Source organism: Rhodnius prolixus, unplaced genomic scaffold (genome assembly GCF_049639745.1).
Source record: "Rhodnius prolixus isolate KJV_2025 unplaced genomic scaffold, Rpr scaffold_4, whole genome shotgun sequence".
NCBI classification, from domain to species: Eukaryota; Metazoa; Arthropoda; class Insecta; order Hemiptera; family Reduviidae; genus Rhodnius; species Rhodnius prolixus.
The window spans coordinates 49,010,463-49,035,809 of NW_027411614.1; the positions used below are offsets into that span (position 1 = coordinate 49,010,463).

The 25,347-nt window shown below is 36.4% G+C and overlaps 1 protein-coding gene across 6 annotated transcripts in view; it reads left to right on the forward strand.

Moving 5' to 3' along the window:
* The window catches only part of Phlpp (PH domain leucine-rich repeat protein phosphatase), a 119,270-nt gene that overhangs the window by 66,741 nt on the left and 27,182 nt on the right, over nt 1–25,347 (forward strand). For all 6 annotated transcript variants that reach the window (XR_012459763.1, XR_012459764.1, XM_074132426.1 and 3 more), the window contains 2 exons: nt 5,754–6,049; nt 24,063–24,219. Coding sequence is in view for 4 of the 6 variants with exons in the window: in XM_074132426.1 (XP_073988527.1) it covers nt 5,754–6,049; nt 24,063–24,219 (453 nt within the window). In the remaining 2 variants the exon portion in view is untranslated. The remainder of the gene's footprint in view (nt 1–5,753; nt 6,050–24,062; nt 24,220–25,347) is intronic.

Below are 25,347 nucleotides of genomic sequence, written 5' to 3' on the forward strand. Positions count from 1 at the left end.
AAGCTCACAGTTAGGGATAACCTCTCTCTGATGCCATCCTCGTTGTACCCATCACATTTACAGAAGTGAGATGTTTGGCTCAGGAAAAGTAGGAATACAAGAAAATGTGGATGAAGGTGAACGGTTTTGGAAAGGTAAAAAAACCCTGGCAATGTTAATGAATACGAAATATCTACGAAGATTAGTTCTACGTCCAGAAAAGTGATAAAAAAGAACACTCTACAATTAATGGAATAAAAAACCACAATTTGTTATTAACGAAAACAAATAACCAGAAGAAGGTATTGTGAATGGTCGAGAATGATTGGCTAGTCGATTAGTGTCATTATTTCTAATTTTACAGCTGCCTCAGCAATCTTGGCAACAAAGTAACAGTGAAAGTGAATATGTAGTCAGGGTAGATTATTAGCGATCAGAAATGAGCAGTAGGGACAGAACGAGCCGTGAGAGGGAGTCATTAAGAGCCGGCAGTCTGCCGCAGGCCACCACGATCCTAGCAGCAAGATCTTGGCCAAGTATGTTGCACGGCTCCTTCACAGCGAACACGGTTTAAGCACGGCTATGTAAGGCGGTTTGTGCAAGTCCGCTATTGTTCTCTCTAAGTACAACCGCCTTTTTTTTTATATTAAACATATATCTACGAAACATTTTATTTTTATTTCCGCATGCTCAGTCTGTGATCAAGACAGTCGTATATTATTGTCTTGAAATATTATGCTATCTGCAGCTGTTTCTTTTCTGTCAAAACTGGCCCTGCTTTTGTTCCACTTTTTACATCAATGACGTCATATAAATTTAAACTTTTACTTTCTCTTACCTCTAGTAAGCTTTTGTACGGAATTGACCAACTTGAAGGGTCAAAAAGGGCTCTAAATTAGTGAAAACTTGCAGTTTGTATGAAAGCTCGAAAGGGCAGATGTGTCTTTCACCTCCAGATGTATTTAGTGGCGTTCTGTCTGGTCAGCAGACATAAACATCCCTCTAAAGTACCCCTGCAGAACAATAAACTGTTCTAACCCCAATAATATTTACAAGTAAACTATTTTGGGAACTTAATGAGACCACAGCTCAGATTCTGAGACCAGAATGGCATTCAAGGAAAGTAATGCTTCATGAAACAATAGATAGTCTTGAAACCAGCTTTGATGCTCATCAGTACATGTTTACTTAATAATGTGTGATTGACTTGCTGTTAAATTAATGATATTTGTGTTAAAGCAGGATTCTAACTTCCTTGTAAACATCAAAGAGCCGAAAATGAAGCCTAATTCCCTAATCATAACGGAGATATCCAAGATTTAGTTATCTCCTGGATAGACAGACCCTTAAATAATAGATTGGTAATTGCCTACTAGATGACCATATGTCTATCCGTTAATATCAATACTGTAATTGACGTAAGGATGTTTCCTACCGTAGCCTAAACAGTCAAATTTGGATTTTTAGTTAATTATTCATCAGTTTATTGGTGAATCAAGTCCCAGAACTGTCAGGATTTCATGTTCTGGCTTGGGAAGATTTCCTCTGATCTGAGATCCTCAGGAGATAACTTGGTGATTTCTCCGACTCTCCGAATATCTTGTTTCTGATGTCCAGGTCTAGAATTTTACTTTCGGAAAGCTCGTTCAAGTCGTCAAAAACATGGAATAGTGGTATTTTACGATTTGGCCAGTCTTGACCTGATGTTGTGGTTGCAAGCATAGATCGAAAATAGCAAAATTATCCGATTTGGTTTAGGGGCCACCAGGAGACCTTGTGGTGCTTTGGAACTCGCGAGTTTGAAGAAAAGTAAAGCATTCATAATAATGCATTTTGGGACTTAGATTTTTGCTTAAATCATTTGTTGAGGGTAAAAAACTTGCGAACTGCACATATGTATGTTTTTTATATGCAGGCAAACGTTTTGTTTTGTGAATGTGGCAAACAGTTGTACGTGAAGAACGTGTTTGTTTGAAGAGGTTTTCAATGCTGTGTTGTAAACTGTTACACTTTAAAGAGTGTCTTCTCAAGTATGATGACGGTAATTTGGATAGAGAAGATTACAAAGTTGGTGTATGTGAGGGTTATTGTCCTGGCAAATAAGGCAGGATTATTCTTGTCGAATGAGAATGCGATCCAGTCAGTACAATACTATGATATCCCAGGGTTATAGTAATAACACTATGAATGGGCGTGACGCATCCTTTTGGAAAGAACAGAACTTGCTGGAGGGAAATGTGGAGCACTCTGGCGATAATAGTGCAACTACTAGTCCCGTTATGTGTCCCCCGACCCGAGTCACGCCATACGTACCAGCATGTATAATACATAACAGCTCTGGGTCACACATATACACATACTGAACTTTGCAGAAGTGACCTTTTTCAGGGAAGGCCGCCTAAGAACGCCCTAAAAGGAATATTAGTAAAATTGTTCAAATAAAAGGTACTAATCTTACGGATGTAAGCTAAGAGAAAACGCAGGAGGCATTGTTAAAAGACGATCCGTTGATTTCCTCTGGATTGGGACTTTAGAAGAAATAATCAGGGTATGAGAGCCACTGAGATAGACCTTCAAGATCTATTATGCCCGCTCCTTATTGGTGCTCAGAGAAGACCCTACAATACTCTCTCTAGACCACCACGATACCTGAGAACCTGGGAAGATACTAGGGAGCTTTACATCCTCATCTAGCTCCTAAATACCTTCCCCTGACGTCCTTGGATTGTGTCATTGACTGTCAGAATTTGGAAATTTTAATTTTTTTCTCCATCTTCGCACAGATTTTGCTGGAGTTATCAAGTTCCAGAGACAGCTCTTCTGATGCCCCGTGGAGAAATCTGTCAGCTTTGAACACCTGGTAACTGCCCAGGTTCTTCAGGAAGCCTCACACCTTTAGCGCTCTCCAGATGTTCCTTTACATCAAACCTCGACTTAAAAGTTCTAGGAACAGCGAGAGAGAGAGAGAGAGAGAGGAGGCTGTAGTCATCAGCCCTCTTTCTTTTGTAGAAGAAAGCTCACACCCGTCTCCGAGAAGTGTTCTTAATAGAGTTTTCCTGGATTTTATTTAAGTGGTTCTTTCTGAGAGCATGAGTATAAAAAGTTTAAAGAAAGAAAATAAGGAAAACCTCTTCATTTCCCGGCAGTAATTCTAATGTACAAAACTAAATATAACAAAACCTTAAACAGAATTGATGTTCTTTTAAAATATAAGAGAAGAAAAGTAAGAGCTTATCGAGAAAATTAAAAAAGAAAAGTGGAAAATGCACTCAGCAAAATTGTACCAACAACTTAACAACGGAGTTACAGTCATTTCCTCTGAAGCGAAATCATCGAAACTGTAAATTTTCCGCTTCCTTTAATGTTCCGTATTTAGTTCAAGCATACACACACATGCAATTGACCCTTTTCTAAGAACACTTTTTCGGATTCAGGGGACCTGAAAATTTCCGGGAAAAAACTAAATAGAAAAATAAGGCATGATCGCGAAACTACCCAAAAAAGTAGTAAGAGAATGTAAACAAGGCGCTAAACGAGGTTCTAAAGGGTAAAGAGAAATAAATTAATTTCATGGCGAGGATAATAAACATGGCGGTGGAAAGGTTAGATTAGTGTTGCCATTATTAGTTAGCCAGTGTATCGATGGCATTAGAACGAAGCCAATCTCAGTAACTGCAGCTCCATGATAGAGAGAGAGTGTGGCCAATAAACATACAACACGTAATTAGCTAATAAATACAGCTGATGGTAATTAATTTTGCGAAAATGCCATCTACGATATATATGTACGAGACCAAACATGGCTGGCGGGCGGCTTATTGCTAATAGCATTTTATTACTTTCTATTAAATAAGGAATTTTAATCAGATAAGACCAGTGAGTAGATGTTTACTAGCTGTAGATAGCGATGCCCAAGTGGTTTGCAGAACTAGTTCTGTTTTATTACTGCAGATTGCGCCCAGATAGTGCTTTACAACTTAGCGCAGAACTTTGCTAAATACCATCCTGTTACAGTAAACTTTAAATATGAAAGTAATTGAATTTATAATGTAAAACAATTTGTTAAATTTAAACGTAAACTTAAAAAAAAATTGCTGTTAACTCTGTTAAGATATTTTTTCCCAAAATGCGAAGTAAAAAAGTATTACGAAGAAGTACGCTAATTTGCTCAAATTCGTGCTCAGGAATGAATTTAAGTTGAAAGAGCACTATCAAAAATTTGAAAACATTTTGGTGTTAAATACGTAGAAGATTAAAGATGTAGCCAAGAGAGTGCGCAAACGTTGCTGTTTAAGAAGACAATTTTATTATTATCATTATTATTATTTGTCAATTAGGTGTCGTGGAAGGAGGCGACTAGCAAATATACTTTACTGTAAATTTCTTTTATTAACCATTAAATAAAATCCAAAGCCTAGAGACCGGGGAATCGAACCCACTAAACCAACAATACATCTAAGCTTTGCGGGTCTAGTATCTTAACCGCTCGGCTACCGTGGCGCCTATTACAATACATTATTATTAACTACTATTATTATTATTATTACTATTATTATTATTATTATACACAAAATAAAATTAATCTCAAAATATAACCTATGACGACCTTTAGTTGTGAGAACTTACTCGTAGTAAGCATGCTTGTAGTATGTCTGCCCGTTGCTGAAGTCTTATTGCACTAGACCTTGCACTCACATTATGAAAGTGAACAAGATCAGCGGGGAACCTGTTTGTTTGGCGCCAAGAATGTTTGGCATGTCGATATATTTCAAATACAGCCTTGCACCATATATAATTTTCGTGTTGATCTTATCCTAATTCTGTTATCACGTTTTTCTAATCCTATCACGACTGGATAGAGTTAACTTTTCCTTTTATCAGTTCCTAGAGAGGAAAGTTACGGGGAGATTGTAGCTAGAATGTTAGAGTTGTAAACAATCAAGGTGAACAAATTGAAATATTTATCTTTTATCTATTTTATTTTATTTTATCGATTTTTTTCACTTGCCGTGATCCCTTTTTAATAATCTTTTCCACCTGCTCCCCAAAATGTGGCAATTTTACCCAGATATCCTAAACGGATAGCCAGTTTTATGGCAAGATAACGGCTTCCGTTTCGTACATTTTAGACTCGGATAACGTCTGAAGAAGGCAGAGGCACCTGATGCCATAAGGATGATGTAAGTTTCCTAGGGAAGCATCATCTCGTGATCCTCTTTCAGCGAATGATTAGAACAAAAAAAGAAGGGTAACATTTTGGAGCAGTTTCCAAGGATCTAACGGGAAAGCTACTTCTTGGATGGAAATCCCAGTTAAACTTTTCTTGTAAGTTAGCTAAAGGTCGCGTATTTCAAAGCCCAATAGGTTCCATAACCTTCACTTCAGTCAATCTTCCATATCTGTAGTAAAATTAGTGAAATTTCGATTTTTGAATTACTTTTTTCTGTTTTACACAATTATCAATTTAATTCAAGGAATAATCATAAAACATGGAATATTTACTGAACGGTTAGCCCACATTAGCATTATATGTAACAAGATGGTAAGTATTGTGCTACTTGTTGGTATTAAGTTCCTACTAATAGTATTTGTAGCGCAGTTTAATGGTTAATCCCTCAGCTATCCCAAGAACTCTCTAAAATAATTTTTTTTCTGGTGTATGTTCAAATTAAAATGGCAGTTTTATTAAAATGCACGAGTCTATCCAAAGTCAAAGTATTTCGTTAAAGAAAGGAACACTAACTCTAAATAAATCCTTTTTTTCCCCCCAACAGGAAGTGGGAAGATGCGAAGGTGACCTTAGCGGCCTAGGTCTGACAGCAGTACCGAACGACTTGCAAGAATCATGCACCAGTCCAACCATTTTAGATCTTTCATCCAATCGACTCACCGTAGAAGGATGCAAAGGATTAACCCAATTCCACAACTTGACCAGACTATGTCTGGCCGACAATCGATTGGAACAGGTACCGGATGTGATTACTCGTTCCAATTTTCCAGCTCTAGTCTCGCTCGATCTATCTCACAATGGGATTCGCCATTTACCGCCAGCCATTGCGTCTATGGACCTGTAAGTTAAATTTTTATCATTATTTTTGTTGTCATTTAAAATAATTTTGCATTTTCCGGCTATAATTGTTTTTGAGTCATTCTATTTCTGGTTGGAGGGGAGATTTTTTAAAATTTATATTTGATCTGTTGATATCCCAACAAGATGTAGAGGTATGATAAAAGCTTAATCTTAGCGTATTCGCCTGGGGAATGGTATTACCCCTGCGCTGACCAAACTCCTCTGGTCTTTACTTGGGCTAGGTTGGAATCATTCAATTCTCTAAAGAACTCCTAGATTCTGGACTTCTAAGGAATATACCAAACCAAACCAGTCCAAATCAGAGGGCAGAGCCCTAAGCATTGAGGAAAAGGTAAAAACCTTAAGTACTTATTCTTCGCTAACAGATCTCCACATGATTTTCTACAGCAACATGTGCTTTCTTCATATTCTTCAGAAACTCTATAGGTATCGCAGCCTCTGACTGAGATAAGTGTTTTAACTATGGTTCGACTCATAAACCTCTTATTCCAATAGTTTTTGTCAGGTTGAACAGCGCGCAGCCTCTGGAGCGGGATTAACATTTGGAAGGTTCTGTAGAGCTGGCACAAAGACTGTTCCAAACTAGATCCAGTTTCCATGGAAGCTTAAAGAATGTGAACTGAGCTTGAGTGGCCATCATTTCGAGCTCTGAGGTCGATTAGAGCGTGGCCGATGCGCATTATGGTGCACAGATTTCTCTCGTACTTTTTTTTCTTGTTGCGTAGACCACCCTTGACACCAAGAATATGGAAAGTGACGGTGATTTGTTGAGCATGGAGTCCAATACTTTCTTTTATAACCGTATCAGAAGTTTACCATAGTCACGTTCCTTCTCTCTTTTTGTTCTTTGCTTCATCTGATCGGTTTTTCTTTCGTTTGCAGTTTCTTTAATGCACAAAATCAATAATGCACTTTAGAATTATTTGATTGACAGATATACGCATACTGAAAAATTTGTAAAAAAAAAAAAAAAAGTTGATATTTGATAATTTGTTTTGATGGGCCTCCAAGAGGGCCTACCAATTTTTAGGATGGATAGAATCAAGCAACTGTAATTCCCGGGAAAAATGGGTTTCTCTTGCCTCTTTTAGCACTTCCAGCATGCTGGGGGCTTCTTACCAAAACCGGTCTTTGAGGAAGTGGATCCATTTAAAGCGGACATCCTGAGGTGATGTTTTTCCCACCTATCGTGCTCTATAAGAAGGCGTAAAGCGATATTAAGTTGGTGTATGGGCACTCGGTTTGTTTCGGATCAAAACCAGAGAACTTATACTTGGCCTTCTTACTTTTCTAGCCCGAAAGTTGCATGAGCAACGAATAAGGGAGACGATCTTCTAAGAGGCCTCCCATATCAGCCCAAAGTTAGGTAGCAAGTAACATCCCAGGTCAATCCTTGCCAACTCTTCGGGATACCACCAAAGACAGGAAAAGATGGGATCAAAACTAGATGGGGCAACTTCCCCCATCACTTTTATTTGATAACCCCCCCACCTGAAACAGATTCCAAAGAAAGAGGAAGGGAAATTGGGAAGAAACTGGAGTAACTCTTAGCTTAATAAGACAACAATTTCTTAATGTCTACACTTACCGAGAGATCTAATGGAAATTGATGAATATAGTAATAGAAATCTTGCATAAAGTGTGATTAGTTAACGCAACACCCCGAGAGTCCCTTTCCCAGATGGGATAGACCCAGAAAGTTAGCACTGGTGCTAATGTATACTGTACATACATATATATATGTATATAACTAGAGGTGATAATTTATTGTGCGCGAAAGGAGAACAACACATTATTATTCTCGGACAGTTTCCTATTATTCAATGGACCATCCTCTCTTACGTAATGAGAATAATGGCTCCATTCAAACTCACATGAATAATGGTGTTTTGTTCTTGTCTGGCTGTAGTGTGGAGATATCGACTGTTTAACGTGGGGATTACCATCAGCATGGGGGCTACATGTGTTTCTCCATTAGGAGTAGTTTTGTTACAAGTTTTATTGTTACAGCCTGGCCCCACCTCCACTACTGCTCCTAATACTGGGGAAATTAATCTGGCCGCATCCTCGCACGATTTCCTATTGAGCTTGTCGAGCTCCTAACTGCGCAGCTTTTTTAAAGACTAGAATTAAAAAGCATATTTAATTCTAGCCAACATAAACCAGGACCCGTAAAACAGGAAATTATGCCGAATTGACCCATTAGAGGAAAAGCCACAGCCCTCAGGAATGTCCTGACAGGAATTTATAAATTAAAAAACGGGTTTAGACACAAATTTCTCCTACCTTTACGAGTATAAGTTTTGGCTTAGGACTGTAATTAACAAACAAGAAAAAGGGCATATTTCAAAGGGAGACTTAACCAACCGGCTCTCCTAGAAACAACCTGAAATAAGAAATTCCATGGCATGTTTCAAATGAAAGTCAACATGAGTTCCGGCAGTACAATGCACCGGGAAGCCGGGATGCATGGAAACCATGTAAGCCTAGGTAGACTAGCCACAGCCTTAACAGTAGCCGGCTACTGAATAAACATTAATTCCAGAGTCATTATCTTCCAGGACTTCCAGGCAATTCTAATAGAAGCCTTGATAATTTTTGGAAGTACATAAAAGTCAAGTGAGGGTCACACCATTTTTTTAGTAGCCTCTGAGACTTCAAAACATTACTACCGGTGAAAACTTTCGATAAATCGATGTATTTTTTCGATGGGAGGTCGGCTTAGGATTCTGAGCTTGAATTACATTATAAAGAAAAAAAATATAATAAAAGTAATTCAAGATAATGTTATAAAAGAAAATACTGAAGAAAAGCCAATACTCACAAAGCATGGAAAAACTTATTTTATACGCCAAGTTAAATAAGCGCATCATTAAATGTGGAAATAGGTTATTGGACCACAACCTATTCCTAGCATCCTCCTTTTAAGGCGGTGGGGAGATATGGTAAAATTTACAGAGCATTCTTGTTGAGCATTTTGCAATGCAACTTTGCAAATAATGTAGAACTATTTTTTTTTTTCAAAATTCTGGGTAGTTCTCCTACTCAGTCGGCAGTTATAACTGGAAATTGTTAATCACTAGAATGGATCAATCAGATTCCATGGATTAATAGTTGAAATTTAATCTGGCCATCCATTAACATATTATGTATTAGCATAAATATTGTATCCATGGAGATATGATGGCCGATATTAATTGCATTGACCCTCCCTTCAGGATGACCTTAAACTTGGGTAAGGTTGCTTAGCAACAGCGATATTTATCTGTGACGATCCTGTGTGACTTAGAATGCTCTCTTGTTCCTTCTAACTTGTGTGTGCCATCAATGTTTAGAAATGTAGCACCTTTATTAAGCCTTATGAGAGTATTTTAGATCGCGTAGTTCAGGAACTCCTGCACTTCTCTTTTGGAAACGCTCAAAATCAGCTTTCCAGAGGATAGTCTAGTGTTCCGGAAGTAATGAAGTTTAAAAGAAATTCGTATCAACTATTTTTTTTTCGAGAAAATCTACTTAGAAGAACTTAGTCGCACTATTGAAGGACAGATTTCGGTCATAACCGAAGCTACAGTTTCGGCCAGTGTGCGTATAACAGCAAGGGAAGGGGATTAGCTCAGAGTACTGAATTCCAACGTGGAGATTCCGTGTTCGAAACCGCAGATTTCCTCTACCTAGAAGCTTTTTAGAGCTTTCTGTTCGGTTCCTTGGCCGGCAGTGCAATGGAGTAAAGCTCCAGGCTCCGATGACCTCAGTTAGTGATGCGCCTTAAAAATACTAAATTTGAGCTTTGTGATTCTTTTTATTCATGACAAATTACTGTATTCACAAATCTCCTTAACAAAAACTTACAGTTTAAAAAGTTAAGTATAAGGGTTGATTAAACGCCAAAAGGTACACAAATCAGCTAGTACCCAACATTTCATTGATATTATTTTAAGTAATTTTATTACATTAATTTTCATTAATATTTTTTTGAATTTATTAGATGTTTCACAGACCCTTATGCTGGCCATTTTAATCTACAAAATATTTGTTCAAGTAGAACACCATTTAACTTAGATTGACTGTAATAAGATAAATAAGATATGCATATTTTTATGACAGCTAACATAATTATTCCAGTATTTTACTATAAGTAAAATTAGAGGGACTACATTAAATTACAATTGAGAAATAAATAATTATTGTTGAATAATTTACTTGATATTACCTACGCGTTATTTGTGCTCACAAATACTTCGGAAAGACGAATTCTAGACTGAAATATTGTTTTAAATCCGTGATTCAAATTTAAATAGTAGCCGACTCTGCCTTTGTCTTTTTTTACTTTAACGTGCATGTACATACATACGATATATGTGACTATTCAGAATAAAGAGCATAATAAAGATAAATCAGAAGAATAATTTGGAATAAAGCTAAAATAAAGTACCTATTTAATTACGAAAATATAATATACATTTTATCATAATTATAACAAAAAAATAAAATATTATGAATGAACAAAGGGAAGGGATTAGCTATGCGGTTAGCATATTGGATTCCCACGTGGAGGTTCCGGGTTCGAATCCAGCTGCAGACCCTTGATTTTCTCTTTCTAAGAGCTTCTTACAGCTCACTGTCCGGGTGATGGACAGAGTTGTCTGTAACGAGAGAACACTGTCCGGAGGCCGGCAGTGCACTGAAAAAAGCTCCGGGCGCCAATAACCTTGATGTTGACGCGACTTAAATCATAAAAGAAAAGAAAAAGAAAATGAATGAACTGGCCAGCATAAGGGTCTGTGAAACATCTAATAAATTCAAAAAAATATTAATGAAAATTAATGTAATAAAATTACTTAAAATAATATCAATGAAATGTTGGGTACTAGCTGATTTGTGTACCTTTTGGCGTTTAATCAACCCTTATACTTAACTTTTTAAACTGTAAGTTTTTGTTAAGGAGATTTTTGTACCTTTTGGATAAATTTTCTTTTTTGTATGTTTTGCAAAGTTACATATCTGCTTTTCAGATTTTATTAAAATTGGGAATAATAAATTTAATTTTATCATTATAACCTGAAAAGGTGTTAAGTCGGAGTTACTACCACTGGACAGATCTTTTTAAAGAATGATTATAGTTGCGGTCCCCAAACCATCCTCAATAACAATTTTTTTGAGAAAGCGTTTTGAATAAAATAGGAAGGTAATTTGTACGTAAATAGCAAAATTAAACTGCGATTTCAGTACTTCCCTTTAAGAGGAGTAAGAAAAATAAACTGCGATTACAGTACTTCTCCCTAAAAGGCAAAGAGGCAAAGATTTTGAATCGAACTACAATTCATTGATGAAAATCGGTTCACTCATTGAAAATTTTAACGATTGCAATACTTCCTCTTAGTAGGTGTAAGAGCATGATGGCACTTCACAGCCACGTAGAGGAGCTTTAACCACTTCTTCTTACTAAATTTTATCAAAATCGGACTAACCGTTATAGAAATATTGGTAATAATAGTTTTAGAAAGGGCCTTATTTGGGTAGGGCAAACTCCCCTCCTTATGAGGCACAGCGTCGAGACTTTTAAAGTGCAAATCTGTACAAAATTTCGATTCGAATGACACTTTATTCATGACAATCGGTTTACATTTCGATAATTTGAAACGATTGCTATACTTCCCCTTAACAAGTGTAAGAGCAGATCGTCGCTTTAATGTTACGTAGGGGAGCCCTAACCCTGTCATCCTACCAAATTTTATCAAAATCGGGCTAAGATTTACAGAGTAATTAATGATAATAATTTTGGAGGGGGCCTTACATAAAAGGGGCTAACTCCTCTCCCATTCCATGTACAGCGTCGCGACCCCCAAAAGGCACATCTACATAAAATTCCAAATCGAATGACATCTCATTCATGAAAATCGGTTCACGCGTTTAGGCGCTACGTTGTTTACAAAAAAGGTAACAACAACAACAACAACAACAAGAAGAAGAACAAGAACAAGAACATTTTTTGAAAATGCCGTTTTTGCTCATTTTGAGCATCTTTTTTCTCAATATCTATCAAATCTAGGTTGTTGCAAAAAAATTACAGTTATAAAGGAGGATTTGCCCTTTATTTTAAAGAAAATTTGGGAATTTTATCTTTTATAGAAAAAGAGAAAAAAATTGTCAAAGTTGGGTGTTTTTCAACGTTACGCTTTTTCGTGCAGTTTTTGATGATCAACCCTTATACAACTGTCCTACCGGACAGTTTTAATCATGCACAAAATCTTCTTTTTTTTTTCACATCCAACAAACCAAAAGACAAAACATAAAACAAATATTTCTGGTTAAAACTTGAAATTCTAAAATTAGATACGGATCACAATACTCTCAAAAACAATAAAATTTTAATAAAATAAAGACAATAACAATAAAAAAAAAAAAAAAAGTGAAAGTATAATAAAAAATCCAATTTCTGTCCCGACATTATCTTTAATTCAGACAAAAACTGGTTTGTAGAATTGACACTGATTGATGCTGGAAAAGATGATAAATGATGATGCCATTCTATTTGGTGCTTCCTAAATGGAAATCTAAAGAAGCTATCTTCAATTTTTTTGCAAATTGGTTTGTTTGTATTTCTCGTCTAAACATTATGCTAATTAAGAAACGATTATTAAAATGAATTCTCAGATGATTTGTATAATTTAGCAATTAGTCTTAGTCTCCTCATGATGATTATGATAGCTTTCCCATTATTCGTAGACAGTAGTAACCAGAGCTTTGTAGTTTAAACAAAAATTAATAAAATTTGCTTTAGTAAATTAAGTATTATTGTTATAAATAATAATAGGCGCCCCGATAGCCGAACGGTTAAGATACTTGACCCGCAATGCTAAGATGTATTGTTGGTTTAGTGGGTTCGATTCCCGGTCTCTAGGCCTTGGATTTTATTTAATGGTTAATAAAAGAAATTTACAGTAAAGTATGTTCGCTAGTCGCCTCCGTCCACGACACCTTATTTGGTAGGTGGACGTTAAGCCCGCCTGAAAAAATAGGCAATTTACAATAATAATAGTATACCTGGATCTTAATCGTTTATATTTGAACAGCGTGCCCTGTAAAATTCGCTGTGGACAATTTATAGTAATGATGGAAGGTAGACTTCACTTCTAAAATTTAATTTTAGCGTTATGAGTAGAATTTTCAAATTTGTAGTGAGAGAAATTGTAAGCATATTTTCTCTTTTTTCCCCCCATCTTAGTGACGTTATTTACTATTACGTCATTGAAATGTAACGGAAATCAATTACAATTGATATTTCTACATACATGAATTGAACAAGACTGACAAAACACACACTCAGACAGGCCATAGTTACATGCTAATTTACAGTTTTCGTTGAATCAGCAAGAGATCAGATTAGCGGAACAAAGAAGAAGAACAAAAAAACTAGAGCACGGCGCTCTATAGTTGCAGAGAGGGAGTGATGGGGAGTGGGGGGAATGAAGGAGGAAAGCTATTATCGATCATTATCGATGAAATCATGTAATGTTTCTAGTTTTTATTGTGTTTTCACGTTCATTCGTTGTTACAATGGTCTTTTTAATTCCTTTGATTATCTTAAACCATTTTACACAGTACTGTTCTTCATTAAGTCAATTCGATTTAGTTTAACTTATGTTTGGTGTTGATGCAAACCCAGTACATCGTACGTTTCATTTTAGTGGTGGGTTTGTTGCTAAAAAAAAAGATTTATCACATTTACCTCTACTTCATAGGTCCTTGGTCCCTTCTAGAGGATAGCCCAACCTCAACAACATTCCTGGCATCTCTCCTGTCACCTGCAAGACTTTTCAATTTCCTTATAGAATTACCCAAATCTGTAGCTTCCTTTTTTACAGCCGTACCTCCTCCAAGATTCCTCTAGATCATTTAATTTTTCAATTTTGAGATATTCTGCCTCCTGCACACACAAAAACTCCCAAGACAATATCATAGCGCTCTAATTAAACTTGAAACCATCTTCTTAATTTCGGTTTCCTTCCCTCTCTCTCCCTCTCTCTAATCGAGAATTATTTTCTCGTTTTATTTTTAATAAAAGGAAATTGAGCATAGACCGTGGTTAGAATGAAAAACACTGAACAAACCATTTCCAGACAGAAATGAATACAACTGCAGTAGTCCTGTCATATCCTATCTGGCGTACAATTTATCCTGGAATTTGCCACTTTTTCCTCTTATTTCATTCGTTTCCTGTTTTATTTATTTATTTTTAAATTTTATAAATAAATAAATACAATGCAAACAAATACAATATGATACATAAATAATGAAAACAATATATTACCTGACAAAAATAATTAAATTACTAGTTAATATTTTACCGTGTCCAAACACTATGTAAAAAATACTCCAACGATATTCTGTACCTTCCAAGACTATAACCTAACATTCAGGTTGTTTAGAATTGTCGTCAGCACTCTCTGATAGCACTTTACATATATCAAATAATGTAGGCGCCACGGTAGCCGAGCCGTTAAGAGACTAGACCCACAAAGCTTAGATGTATTGTTGGTTTAGTGGGTTCGATTCCCCGTCTAGATGCCTTGGATTTTATTTAGAAGTTAATAAAAGAAATTTACAGTAAAGTATGTTTGCTATTCGCCTTCGTTCATTACTTTGCTTTATATAAAATCAAGTTGATAAATAAAAGAATGTTGTTTTAAACATTCATTGTTACTAATTCTGGATTCCCTTTGACCGCCCAATAGTCTAAACATAGCTAGGCATCCCACACTAGAAAACATAATGTAATTTTTTGAAATTGAAATTCTCGGTCAGTCCTCCGACAACAGATAGAATGCCGTAACATCCGCTGTAGAGGAACGTTATCTTTCTTTCTCGAGTTTTTTTTTTGTCTCCCATCAGATCACTGCCACAGCATCACTTACGACTCTTCCTAAATGTGGATGCTGGTGTACATTAAGAGCATTAGCAAACTTGATTTCAGCCAGTTTCCGATTTAAGGGGAAATTTGAAGGAAATCGGATGCCCGGAAGTGAACCACTTTACTGAATACGTGTTAGTTATATTTTCGAAATTAGCTCCAATAAAGTTAATATTGAAGTCAACTACTTTTTTTGGTACTAATTGTTAGTTCCCATAAAATTTAATTACGTAAATTGCACTAAGAGGAATTCAAGTGAGTGTACCAACCTAATTTTTTGAACCAAAGTTTCTATCGTACTTCAATCGTGAATACATTTTTACCGTCCTAGCTTGACCTCAAATCTCCATCAGTTTCCAAAGTGGTTACTGCTTCTCATAGTAGGTGGAGAAAGTGATGGACTTGTGCGGATCTGAAGAAATATCCACCTTTTATTTCTACGTATACATTTCTCCAGTTCATTCCAGTTATGCACAGTATAATTGTATAGTTTTTCATATTTATCCTACAATTACATTTATATAGTCTTGTATATCCACCATATAATATGATAAGATCATAGACTGCAATAATATTGGTAGTAGGAGGAGGTAGAAAAACCTCTTCGGTCTGATGATTCGAGCCTCTCCAAGAGCTGCCAGAGGGGCACCAGTGTCTAACTGACCGTCACCAAGTATTGTTCCAAGTCTGTCAGAATATTTCGCTTTGTCTCTACCAATAACTACTACAGGTTTCTTATATAGTGTGTTCTGTTTTGGTGTTGTTACGTTGGAAGAATACAGTTTGAAAAAAATTTGGTGACCAACAGCGGTATTTTGATTCGTTAAAAAAAAAAAAATTGTTACACTAGTGTTTTGTCAAATGCAGCACTATTTTAGTTTAAAAGGTATTGATTAAAGGTATTGTTATTATTAATTTCTTTATTGATTTCTCTTGTTATCTGTAAGAGGAAGTATTACGATCGCATCACCGGGTATTTACCGGAAGTACAAAAATATTTTTTCGTATGATCTGCGATGTATATGTACGTATGTTTTCATTTACTAGTTAAGAAAAGAATTGTGATCATTTCAAGCTTTGATAGCCAGTCTTGAGTCCGTTTTTAGAAAATGACGTACAAGGAAACCGGCGCCCACAAAAACTACAGTTTATTTTGGCACCACTGTGGAACCCGACCGTAACGTAGCGGTCAAAATTTACTTCCTACCGGATGTAAAAAAAAACCTTTGGTGATTTACTCGTTACTCGAGAACGGTTTTGAGTCACATGCACTCAGATCAGTTGGTAGAAAAAAAAAGACCACTTTTTTTCTTACTCAAAACGAGTCATTTCCGGTGGAAACTTAAAAACCGGAAACTGCACGATTACCTGTACGTTCTCTTGGCCATATCGTAGAAGAATTGGGAGAAAGTTGCACAAATCCAAATCCTTGGAAATCTGTACTAATATTTCACTGATATACTGAGTGACAGACTCAGAAATCTCGTAATTCTCAACGGGTAGACCCGATATGTCTGTCTTCTTTTCCTCATAAAAATTGTAATAGTCATTACAGACGACATCTTTTATTAGCTATAAAGTATAAATTCCTAGTATTTATTTCTTACAGTGTGTTAGTGAACTTTATTTCCCTTTTTTCCAGGACTTTCACCGCAAATATGAAAATCGTTTTCCCAATTTTATGGAATCGTAAGAATTTATGAAAAGGTTTTATGGTTGCGTTCGTTAAACTAATTGCCGCTTCCTTCCTGTGACTCTCTTCTTCTTCCGATAGTTGGACCAATCAGTGTTAGGGTCTTTTCCGCAAGTAAATCCATTTACGAAATCTAACATCCGGTGTCTAAACTGGTCCTCAAATGAACGATTTGTAACCATAATCCCTCGATAATAAGTTTGAGCTTTCATCTTGTAAAAATCTCATATATTTTGTTTTTCAATTTAAGTAAAAATCGAATCTTTGCCGGAGTTCCGCAACTTCTTTGCCTGTAATATCGATCCTGTAATGGAGCCAGGCACTTCCTGTTCATCTCGACTGCCTTGATCTTTTGATTTCCCGTACATGGCGTTCGAAAACAAGCCTCCCCTTCACGAAATCTCACATCCTGTGCCCAAACTGACTCTCAAATGAAAGATTTGTAACCATAATCCAATAATAATAACCATAATCCAATAACAATAACCATAATCCAATAATAATAACCATAATCCAATAACAATAACCGTAATCCAATAACAATAACCATAATCCAATAACAATAATCATAATCCAATAACAATAACCGTAATCCAATAACAATAACCATAACCAATTAATAATAACCATAACCCAATAATAATAACCATAATCCAATAATAATAACCATAATCCAATAATAATAACCATAATCCATTAATAATAACCATAATCCAATAATAATGGGCCCCAGTATCGATAATGTGATGTTCTCTTTTCGAGACATATAATTCATCAAAAAATCGTTCGCTTAAAATTCTTTTTTTTGGGGGGACTCGCGTGGAGGGGGGCCTCAGGACATCTATTTTCCGCAAACAAACTACCCCCCCCCCACTTAAATTAATTAAAATGTTTATTTATTCAAGTAGCGTTTGAGAGAAGAGAATTCTAAAGAGATTCTATCTGCAGTAACAATGGAAAAATAAAGGGGAAAATAAATTATTAAATAATAATATAGTCAAGTGGCAGACAATTAGATATTAAATTAATATTCCAAGTACTTTTGAATAAATTTATTTAATAAATATGGTGTCATATTTTTCTCTGCAACTAGTTAGTCGGGAAGTCACGCGTTCATTTAGAAACAGGAATCCATTCAAAACGAGCTATTTATTAATCAAATAGTTTTAAAGGACATTGTAAGGGAAAAGTAAAATTTGCTAGAAAGGAACTGGAAACCCTTAAGAAATCAGGGTTCTCAGCAGATCTTTGCTGCCATTGCCCTTTCATTGTCCTTTCCGGAGATTTCTTGCTGCTACGCCTTATTCTATTGCCTCTAATTTCTTTCTTCTAAACTTTCTTTCCTCCATCTTTTCATCTAATGATGGTTTTCGCCACATTTCCTTTCTGATTGCGAATTTCCTTTTATTTTCTTTGTTCAGCTAAACATGAAAGCGATTTTCTTTAAGAGAAAAGAGAAAACATTACAGCATTAGCACTGCAACGGTACTCCGCTTAGTGATTCAGCATCAACCTTTCCTTGGGTTGTGGTCAGCAGAAATAAGCAAACAACGCAGGGTCCATCCAAGCTAAGGGTAACTTATTGCCTTGAGCAAACCATGTCGAAGCTCGAAATTAGTTGAGCATGTTTCGAGAAGGTTCAAAAGCTTCTCTATCAGAGGCGCTCTTCCGAAGGGGTACCTGGTTAGGGTGGGATAGAAGTTAATGGGAAAGCAGATGATCCGGGCTACGGAGGGTCTCACGATACCATTCTAAGCAACGTTCTATCGAGGATTTATTGCAGGAATTAGATTTGAGTTCATACAGCAATCTGTTGTCCCTAAGCAACGTTCTACGAAATTATAGGACTAGAATACTAATTACAGAAGAAGCATCGGAGGGTCCATGCATGGATTTAATGAAATGCCCTGATATATCCTGGATTTATTACAGGAATTAGATTTGAGTTCAAAAAAAAAAAAAAACAGTTTGATTCCCTCTGACTAAAGAAGAAGATTAAAACATTCTTCAGGGTTGTCTTGAAGAGTTTACAGAACGTTACGGGCTACTGAGATATACGCAAATTAGCCCAATATTTTACCTTGGACAGACAATGAAATTGTCTTTTGTTTAGTACGAGATCTGAATGTAGCTTATACGTGATATGAACATACGTAGAATAATAATTATACTTTATCAAAATAATAATCTCGGACAATACATATTAAGTAATAATAATAATAATTATTAAGTGATAATAATTTAAAGGACTAAAATATTGCAATAATAGTGTTATTAAATAGTATATAGGAAGTGGGAGAAAAGGAAATCAAGTGGGGGTGGAGAGAGCAGAGAGCAGTAATAGTGTTCCGGTCTCATTGTTCTGGCCTTGTAGGGTTCCTGGCCATTGTGTGTATCTCATCAGGAGATCTATTTCTATCTGTGGCCGTGCCTTCGTCCAGCCGGTTTCTTCCACAAGAAATCTACCTCCGCCGCTACACTTGCAGGCCAACACATGCGCCTTCCTTCCTTTCATGATTACATCTCCAACTAGTTCCATCAACTTTTAAAATGCTAAACAGTTGAGAGGGAGTTTAGGCGTGAAGAGAAACGTTCTGGAAGAGGCCCTGAGCTACAGGAAATTCATCTGGTCTTCAATGTGAGCGAAACGATGTACTTTTCTCCTGCGGAAAATGTCTATAGATCTATTTTCATGCGCAGAAACTTAAAAAAAAAGAAGATAAAGAAATTGGTAAATAGATACGGCAGGGTGGTTGTAATACCTATTTGGGGAAAGTATAAAATTAGGGTTAGTGAAACTATAGCAACCACAATGGGTAGATTAGATCAGAACATAGGGCAGGTCCTGATCCTCAAACATTACATCTAAAGGGCGCTCACTCTGCTGACCTCTTGAAGTTCTCTACCCAGGGTGTTCTGCCCGTCCCTTGCTAGTTGCCCCTGCGAGTATAAGTGAGTATTACCAGTTCCAGATAAGGAATAAGTCCACATATGGGTCTAAGAGCTTACCAACAAGAAGTTGGAGATCGGATTTTGCACCTCCCCTGCAAGACAAGATCAAGTCGGCAAGGGCCCTTTACCCATACGCCAGTTTCACCCACTTTTACTCTCAGCCTTGTTTTTTAGAGATCATCGACGGATGCATGTCCAGTGAGGCAGTCTCCTCCAACATCGGCCAACTAGAAAACCAGAACTAAAACTTTCTAAAAGGGAAAAAAACAATCTCTTTGGGGGATGAGGATGGTGCGTACGCAATGGCTGACAGTAGAATTGATGTCTCAGGCACCATTTCCGCAGCTTAGAACATCGCGTCTTTATCTTTACAGATTCCTGATTCGTCGACCTTAATATTTTAGGAAGGTTTATATAAAACAGAACAGAATGTGGTGCCTTACCGAACTATTCCTGTTGCTGTTCTAACGGTACTCTCTCTCTCTGTGGAAGGTGGATGTACATTAACAATTCTAGCCACTAATTACGGAGAACAGCTGACCGGAACTTCAACGGTATCAGCGTGTATTGGATCATTTAGATTAACAGATTACTCTTCTATTGTTTACGTCATTAAAAACTACTATTATCGCGTATTAGACATATTTATTTGTTTAAATCGTCTCACTTCTCTGAGACCAGGGTATCAAAATAACGGGATAACTAATAGAAAGTCAGTTTTTCGTTGTAATGTACCGGTCTTTAGGCAAGGACAACCATCATTCCACCTGATTAACTAGTGCGGAAGGGAGGCAAGACGACGCGCCACAACCTTCGCCGCCTTCTAATGGCATGCTCAATTAGTTTTACACGCACCCTCTTCAACAGAGATTTTAGATTTATCACCGAAAAGCTCTGGTCAGTGGTTTCCGTTTCTTCTGAGCAAAATTTTCCAAGGAATTTTCTGATCGACTTTCTTTTCTCCCCTTTCTGCCAGTATTACAAATGATCTTACAGTATCCTGATTGGTACTTCAGAAGAATAAGATCTAATATGTTTATTTATTTCAAGAAACTATTAAATAAAGAAAAATCAAAATAAATAATTTATAATTAAAAAAAATAAATAAAGATAGTAAGCCTACAATATGATAATAAAACGCGTACTTATATCACAGATCCAGCTAGTAACTAGAGTGCAACCAGATTGATTGTGCAACTCTATTTGTGCAGGTATGACGTAATGTTTGTAAACAAAGATTTGTTATTGTTTATTTATTTATTCTTAGTTCCGTTTTTTAGTGGGCGGGGAGGAGGGACGGGTCATTTATTTCACTTCCTCTTACGCCTCGCAAGATTTCCTTTGTGATAGTGACAAAATTTTCTCTAGAAAATCACAATTCCAGGAGCCGAAATGTTCACTTTATTTTACTAGAATTGTTTAAAACCATAAAATTTATGATGTAGCCTATTCAAATAATGTAATTGATAATTTTATTAGGCTTCCTGTTTGGGGCGGAAATGAATTTGACACGGTCGCCAGGGAATGTTCGTTTGTTGTTATGTTGTTATGTTAGACTGTCAGTTGTTATGTTGAGAGTAATGACATTTCAAAATTTAATTAATATTTAATATACTCGTATTGTGTACTATGCACCAAATTCTATTTTATTAATCTATTTGATACGCAACCCGCCAAATTGTTCAAAAAAACAAAAAAATTTCAACAAAAATGCAGAAACCATTTCCGATCAAAGGATTGTCTCCACACTTACATTCCAGCAATGCCTAAAATACGCCTTACATGAAATCGTATATTATACTGTAGTGGCACTTTAGAGGAGCCCAATAACGCTGTAGTGTCTCTGAAGAGAGCGATTTTGTAAAATATGATAGCACATTTATTAGCAGATACTTTAAATCCTCTACTTCTACGCGAGCACCAGACCTAGAAGAGATTTTAAGCATAGTCTTCCAGATCTGGGTACGAAACCCCTTACTAGTCTAGTTCCGTAGAAAACCAGTAGTTTGTTCTGGTTGCTGGCCATTTCTGTAGAGCAGGGGTCGCCAAGCTTTTTCGATCAAGGACCCCTATATAATTTTCCGAAATCTCCATCGACCCCTATAAGAGTAATTTTCAGTTAATTAAAAATAAAACTATCTATTAGGTACTGTGATTAAACATTTATTAAAGTAATTTTACGTTGTGTAACAAATAGTTTTTATGAAAAATATCTTAATGTTGAAATTTAAATACCTTAATATTTTTATTAAATAACTAGCTGTACCCGTTCACACGTTGCTGTGTTTAACAAAAAGGCAGTTTTGATACCTCAAACATAATTTATTAATGATCAAATGTATACAATACATCGAAATGAAAATTAACAATAAAATTATCCCTACTTCAGAGTACAGTAGTGTCCTTGCAAAGGTAGCATTTCTACATAATGTGAAAAATTCAGTTAATGTTGTTGGCGGCGGTGACATTGATTGCTCTTGCACGTACATTTTCTGATGTAAAATACACACGCTGTCCATTTTCAAGATGTACTGCTAAATGAACAACCGTTGGAAAATGATAAAATACGCCATACAGCCTCATTGCTACTTATGTAGCGTCCCAGTTGATATTGGGTGACTTCATCGTTAGATGCAGTTGTATTTTCCACTCCAAACACTGCCATATCGCTTCCTTTGTTCACATATTTGCAAATATATTTTATAGCTTTCACTGAATTGCAGTACCCAACATTTATGTGTGCGTTATACGTTTTTAGTAGTAATGGAGAATATGGTACTACCCAACGATTATCAACGTCAATAGTATTGTTGGGTACTTTTAGTTTAATGGATTTTCCACCATCCTCGGTACAATTTATTCTCGTATTAATAATTGCAAAAAACTGTTTTTCATGGTTTTCATGGTTACACTTTCAACAAATATTACTAATTAAATGTTATTTTGATATTTTTGGGATATTTGTTCGGGAGCACCGAGAGCCCCAACTCTGATTTTTAAAAAAACTTTGCAAAAACCTTCCCGGGGATATACCTAATAATTTCCCAAATTTTCACGGCGATTGGATGTATGGTTTTTGAATCTATCGAGTACAAACAAACAAACAGACATACATTCATTTTTATATATATAGATAAGTAATTATAAATAAGTAAAGTAACTACACAGTATTGCTTCTTAATTAATGAGACGGGTGTGCAATGGTGTTTCTTTGCTAGGTTCCGCTATATTGGGTTCGAAATTGTTTTTCCCTGGCTCAGATCGACCCCCCTACTTTTGTTAGACCCCTGGGGGGGGGGTCTATATAGACCACTTTGGCGACCTCTGCTGTAGAGAGCATGGTCAGTCCGTAAAAACTTTACACTGGGGTAGGCTTAACTTACCTAGTACTCCTGTGTAGAGAAGTTTCAGTTCCTTTTCGAAAGGGTTTCACCGAATTAGATTCACCTAGGAGTTGGTTCCAATATGCTTTCTGTCGGTTGCTATTCCTGTGCAATAGGACTCGAAGCTAAGTCCAGCCAACTTAATGCTTATTGCTTTTATTAAGATAATTATTCCAGTAAGAGTGATTTCATGCAATTTCTGGGCTCTGGAGTGCCTGTTTAGTGTCTGGACTGTAAAGTGTGTCTAAGACGATGAAAATCTAGGATATCAAGTACAAGATCCCTGGGGCTGATCATTTATACCTGCGAGGGAACGATCAAATACTTCTTTTTTTTCTGTCAAACTAAGAGGGACGGAAAACAAGTGTTTCTCGGAAAAAACTTAATTTTGAAAAGTTTCGATAAAACTGGGAATGCTAAGAAGTACGAGAAGTTGAAATAAAATTAGATCTGCATACCTATATTGCAAATAGCCCTCACGAAATAGTCTAATGCAAATTTTATCCGACATTATCTGTGGTAGGTTTAGATATAAAATAATGATTACTCTTAAATGACCCTCCGTAATTGTGGTGTTCAAAAAAAAATCATGTTACGAAATAACAAGATGCTTAAAGAAAGAAGTGCCATTTTCTCTGGTACTTTGATAAATCTTTTTATTTTAATAAGCACCATTATACTTTATTACTTTTCTTTTCTTTTTTTAAATGAAAAATAAATTGAGCTTTATTATACTTGCAAAGCGGGTATAATAAAGAACTTTTACTAGATAGCTTTTTTGTCCTTGGCCAACTGTTTTCTCATTATTAAAAGAGGCTAATCTAATAAATAAATTAAGAATATCTAAAGAATAAGGAGAACATGCAATTTAATCTTGAGTGGCAACCCTGTAATCTGTAAAAACAGCTGTTTGGCCAGCGGCGGCAAGATGACAAGTGCTCTCGGCCTTGCGCAGAAATTTTGCGCATCAACAAGTTTAGTTTCCAAATGTAAATCCTATTATGTGTCAGTTTCAATGTTTAATTTTTTTTTTTCTTTTTTTTGATGTTGCAGATTGGAAGAGCTGAAAGCTGACGGTAACCTGATTGAAGACCTGCCACAGATTGGCTTCTTAGGGCTTAGAAATTTCAGTCTTACCAACAATAAATTACAATCGATTCCCGCCTTTCTACTTCCCGCCCAGCAACACATGAGGGCGCTTACATTATTGGTAATTATTTAGTTTTTATTTCTCTTTGTATTCGATTATTTGTTCTTTGTTTAAAAACCGGATATACTTCCGCTATAATCTCGAAGCCGAAAATTGTGCATGTTCACCTACTTCCTCTCTGTGGAATAAGGAGCAAGTAGAGATGATAAATAACTACTCTAACAGCGTCTAGAGCTTCCGAGCAACCATGTTGGGGGTAGATATCTCATCTCCATCCAAAGTATACCAGAGCCGAGATAATACAGCTGCTGAGAGTCAAGCCCTCAACTGCTTTGCAAAGGAGCTGGAGGCAAGCTCGGTTTCGGGTCTGCTCTCCATTAAAATAGCCCCTAAATATGGCAAGGCGTAGAAGCGTGGACGGCCATTGTCCGGCCGATTCGATATATGGTACACGAACGATTGTTAGATGGAGATAAATTACTGTTCATTATTTTTGGTGTCTGAATCATAGTTTCAATAGGATGAAAAATTAATGCCAGTTTCAGTCATTATAAACTTTATTATGTGAAGCTTTACCCAGGGAGTTGCTTTCCAGCATTAAGAGTCTGATCAAAAGGACAGGTCTGGAGGGTGAGCTTTAGGGTGAGGGGAGCCACAATAGATCCCAAAGGGGAGTAGTCCTTTAAGGCCGCCCTGGACTAATCTATCTATCTATCTATCCTATGGAGATAAATTTTTAGTTTTGACAACTTGTCGCCATATTTTCTATCTGGGTTGCTGAACTTACAAGAACAGAGGGATATTACTTAATTAATTTCTCAGTCGACATCCTCTCTGATTATCAGCTGATCTCAGTAGCTTGAAAAATTCTAAGAAGTCTGCTGCACCAGAGTATTGGCCGGAAATGCTAGGTGAATCCCACGGGAACGTAAGGAGAGCCTGGACTTCCGAGTTATTAGGGCAAAGAGGCGGCAGATCTCTTGGCTCGGAAGGGATCGTGGCATTCTAATCCTTTTGTGGCAACTTGGGTCGCAGTAGTGGAGGATGGCGAGTTTATTATTACCTATTCGGTGCATTGCAAACTTCATAATGTTTAAAAGTATTTTTTGCTTAATTATTTGCTTTTTACGTTTTCGAAATAGATAAGGAAGGTATTTGAATGATACAAAATTTCCGAAATTGAGTGAA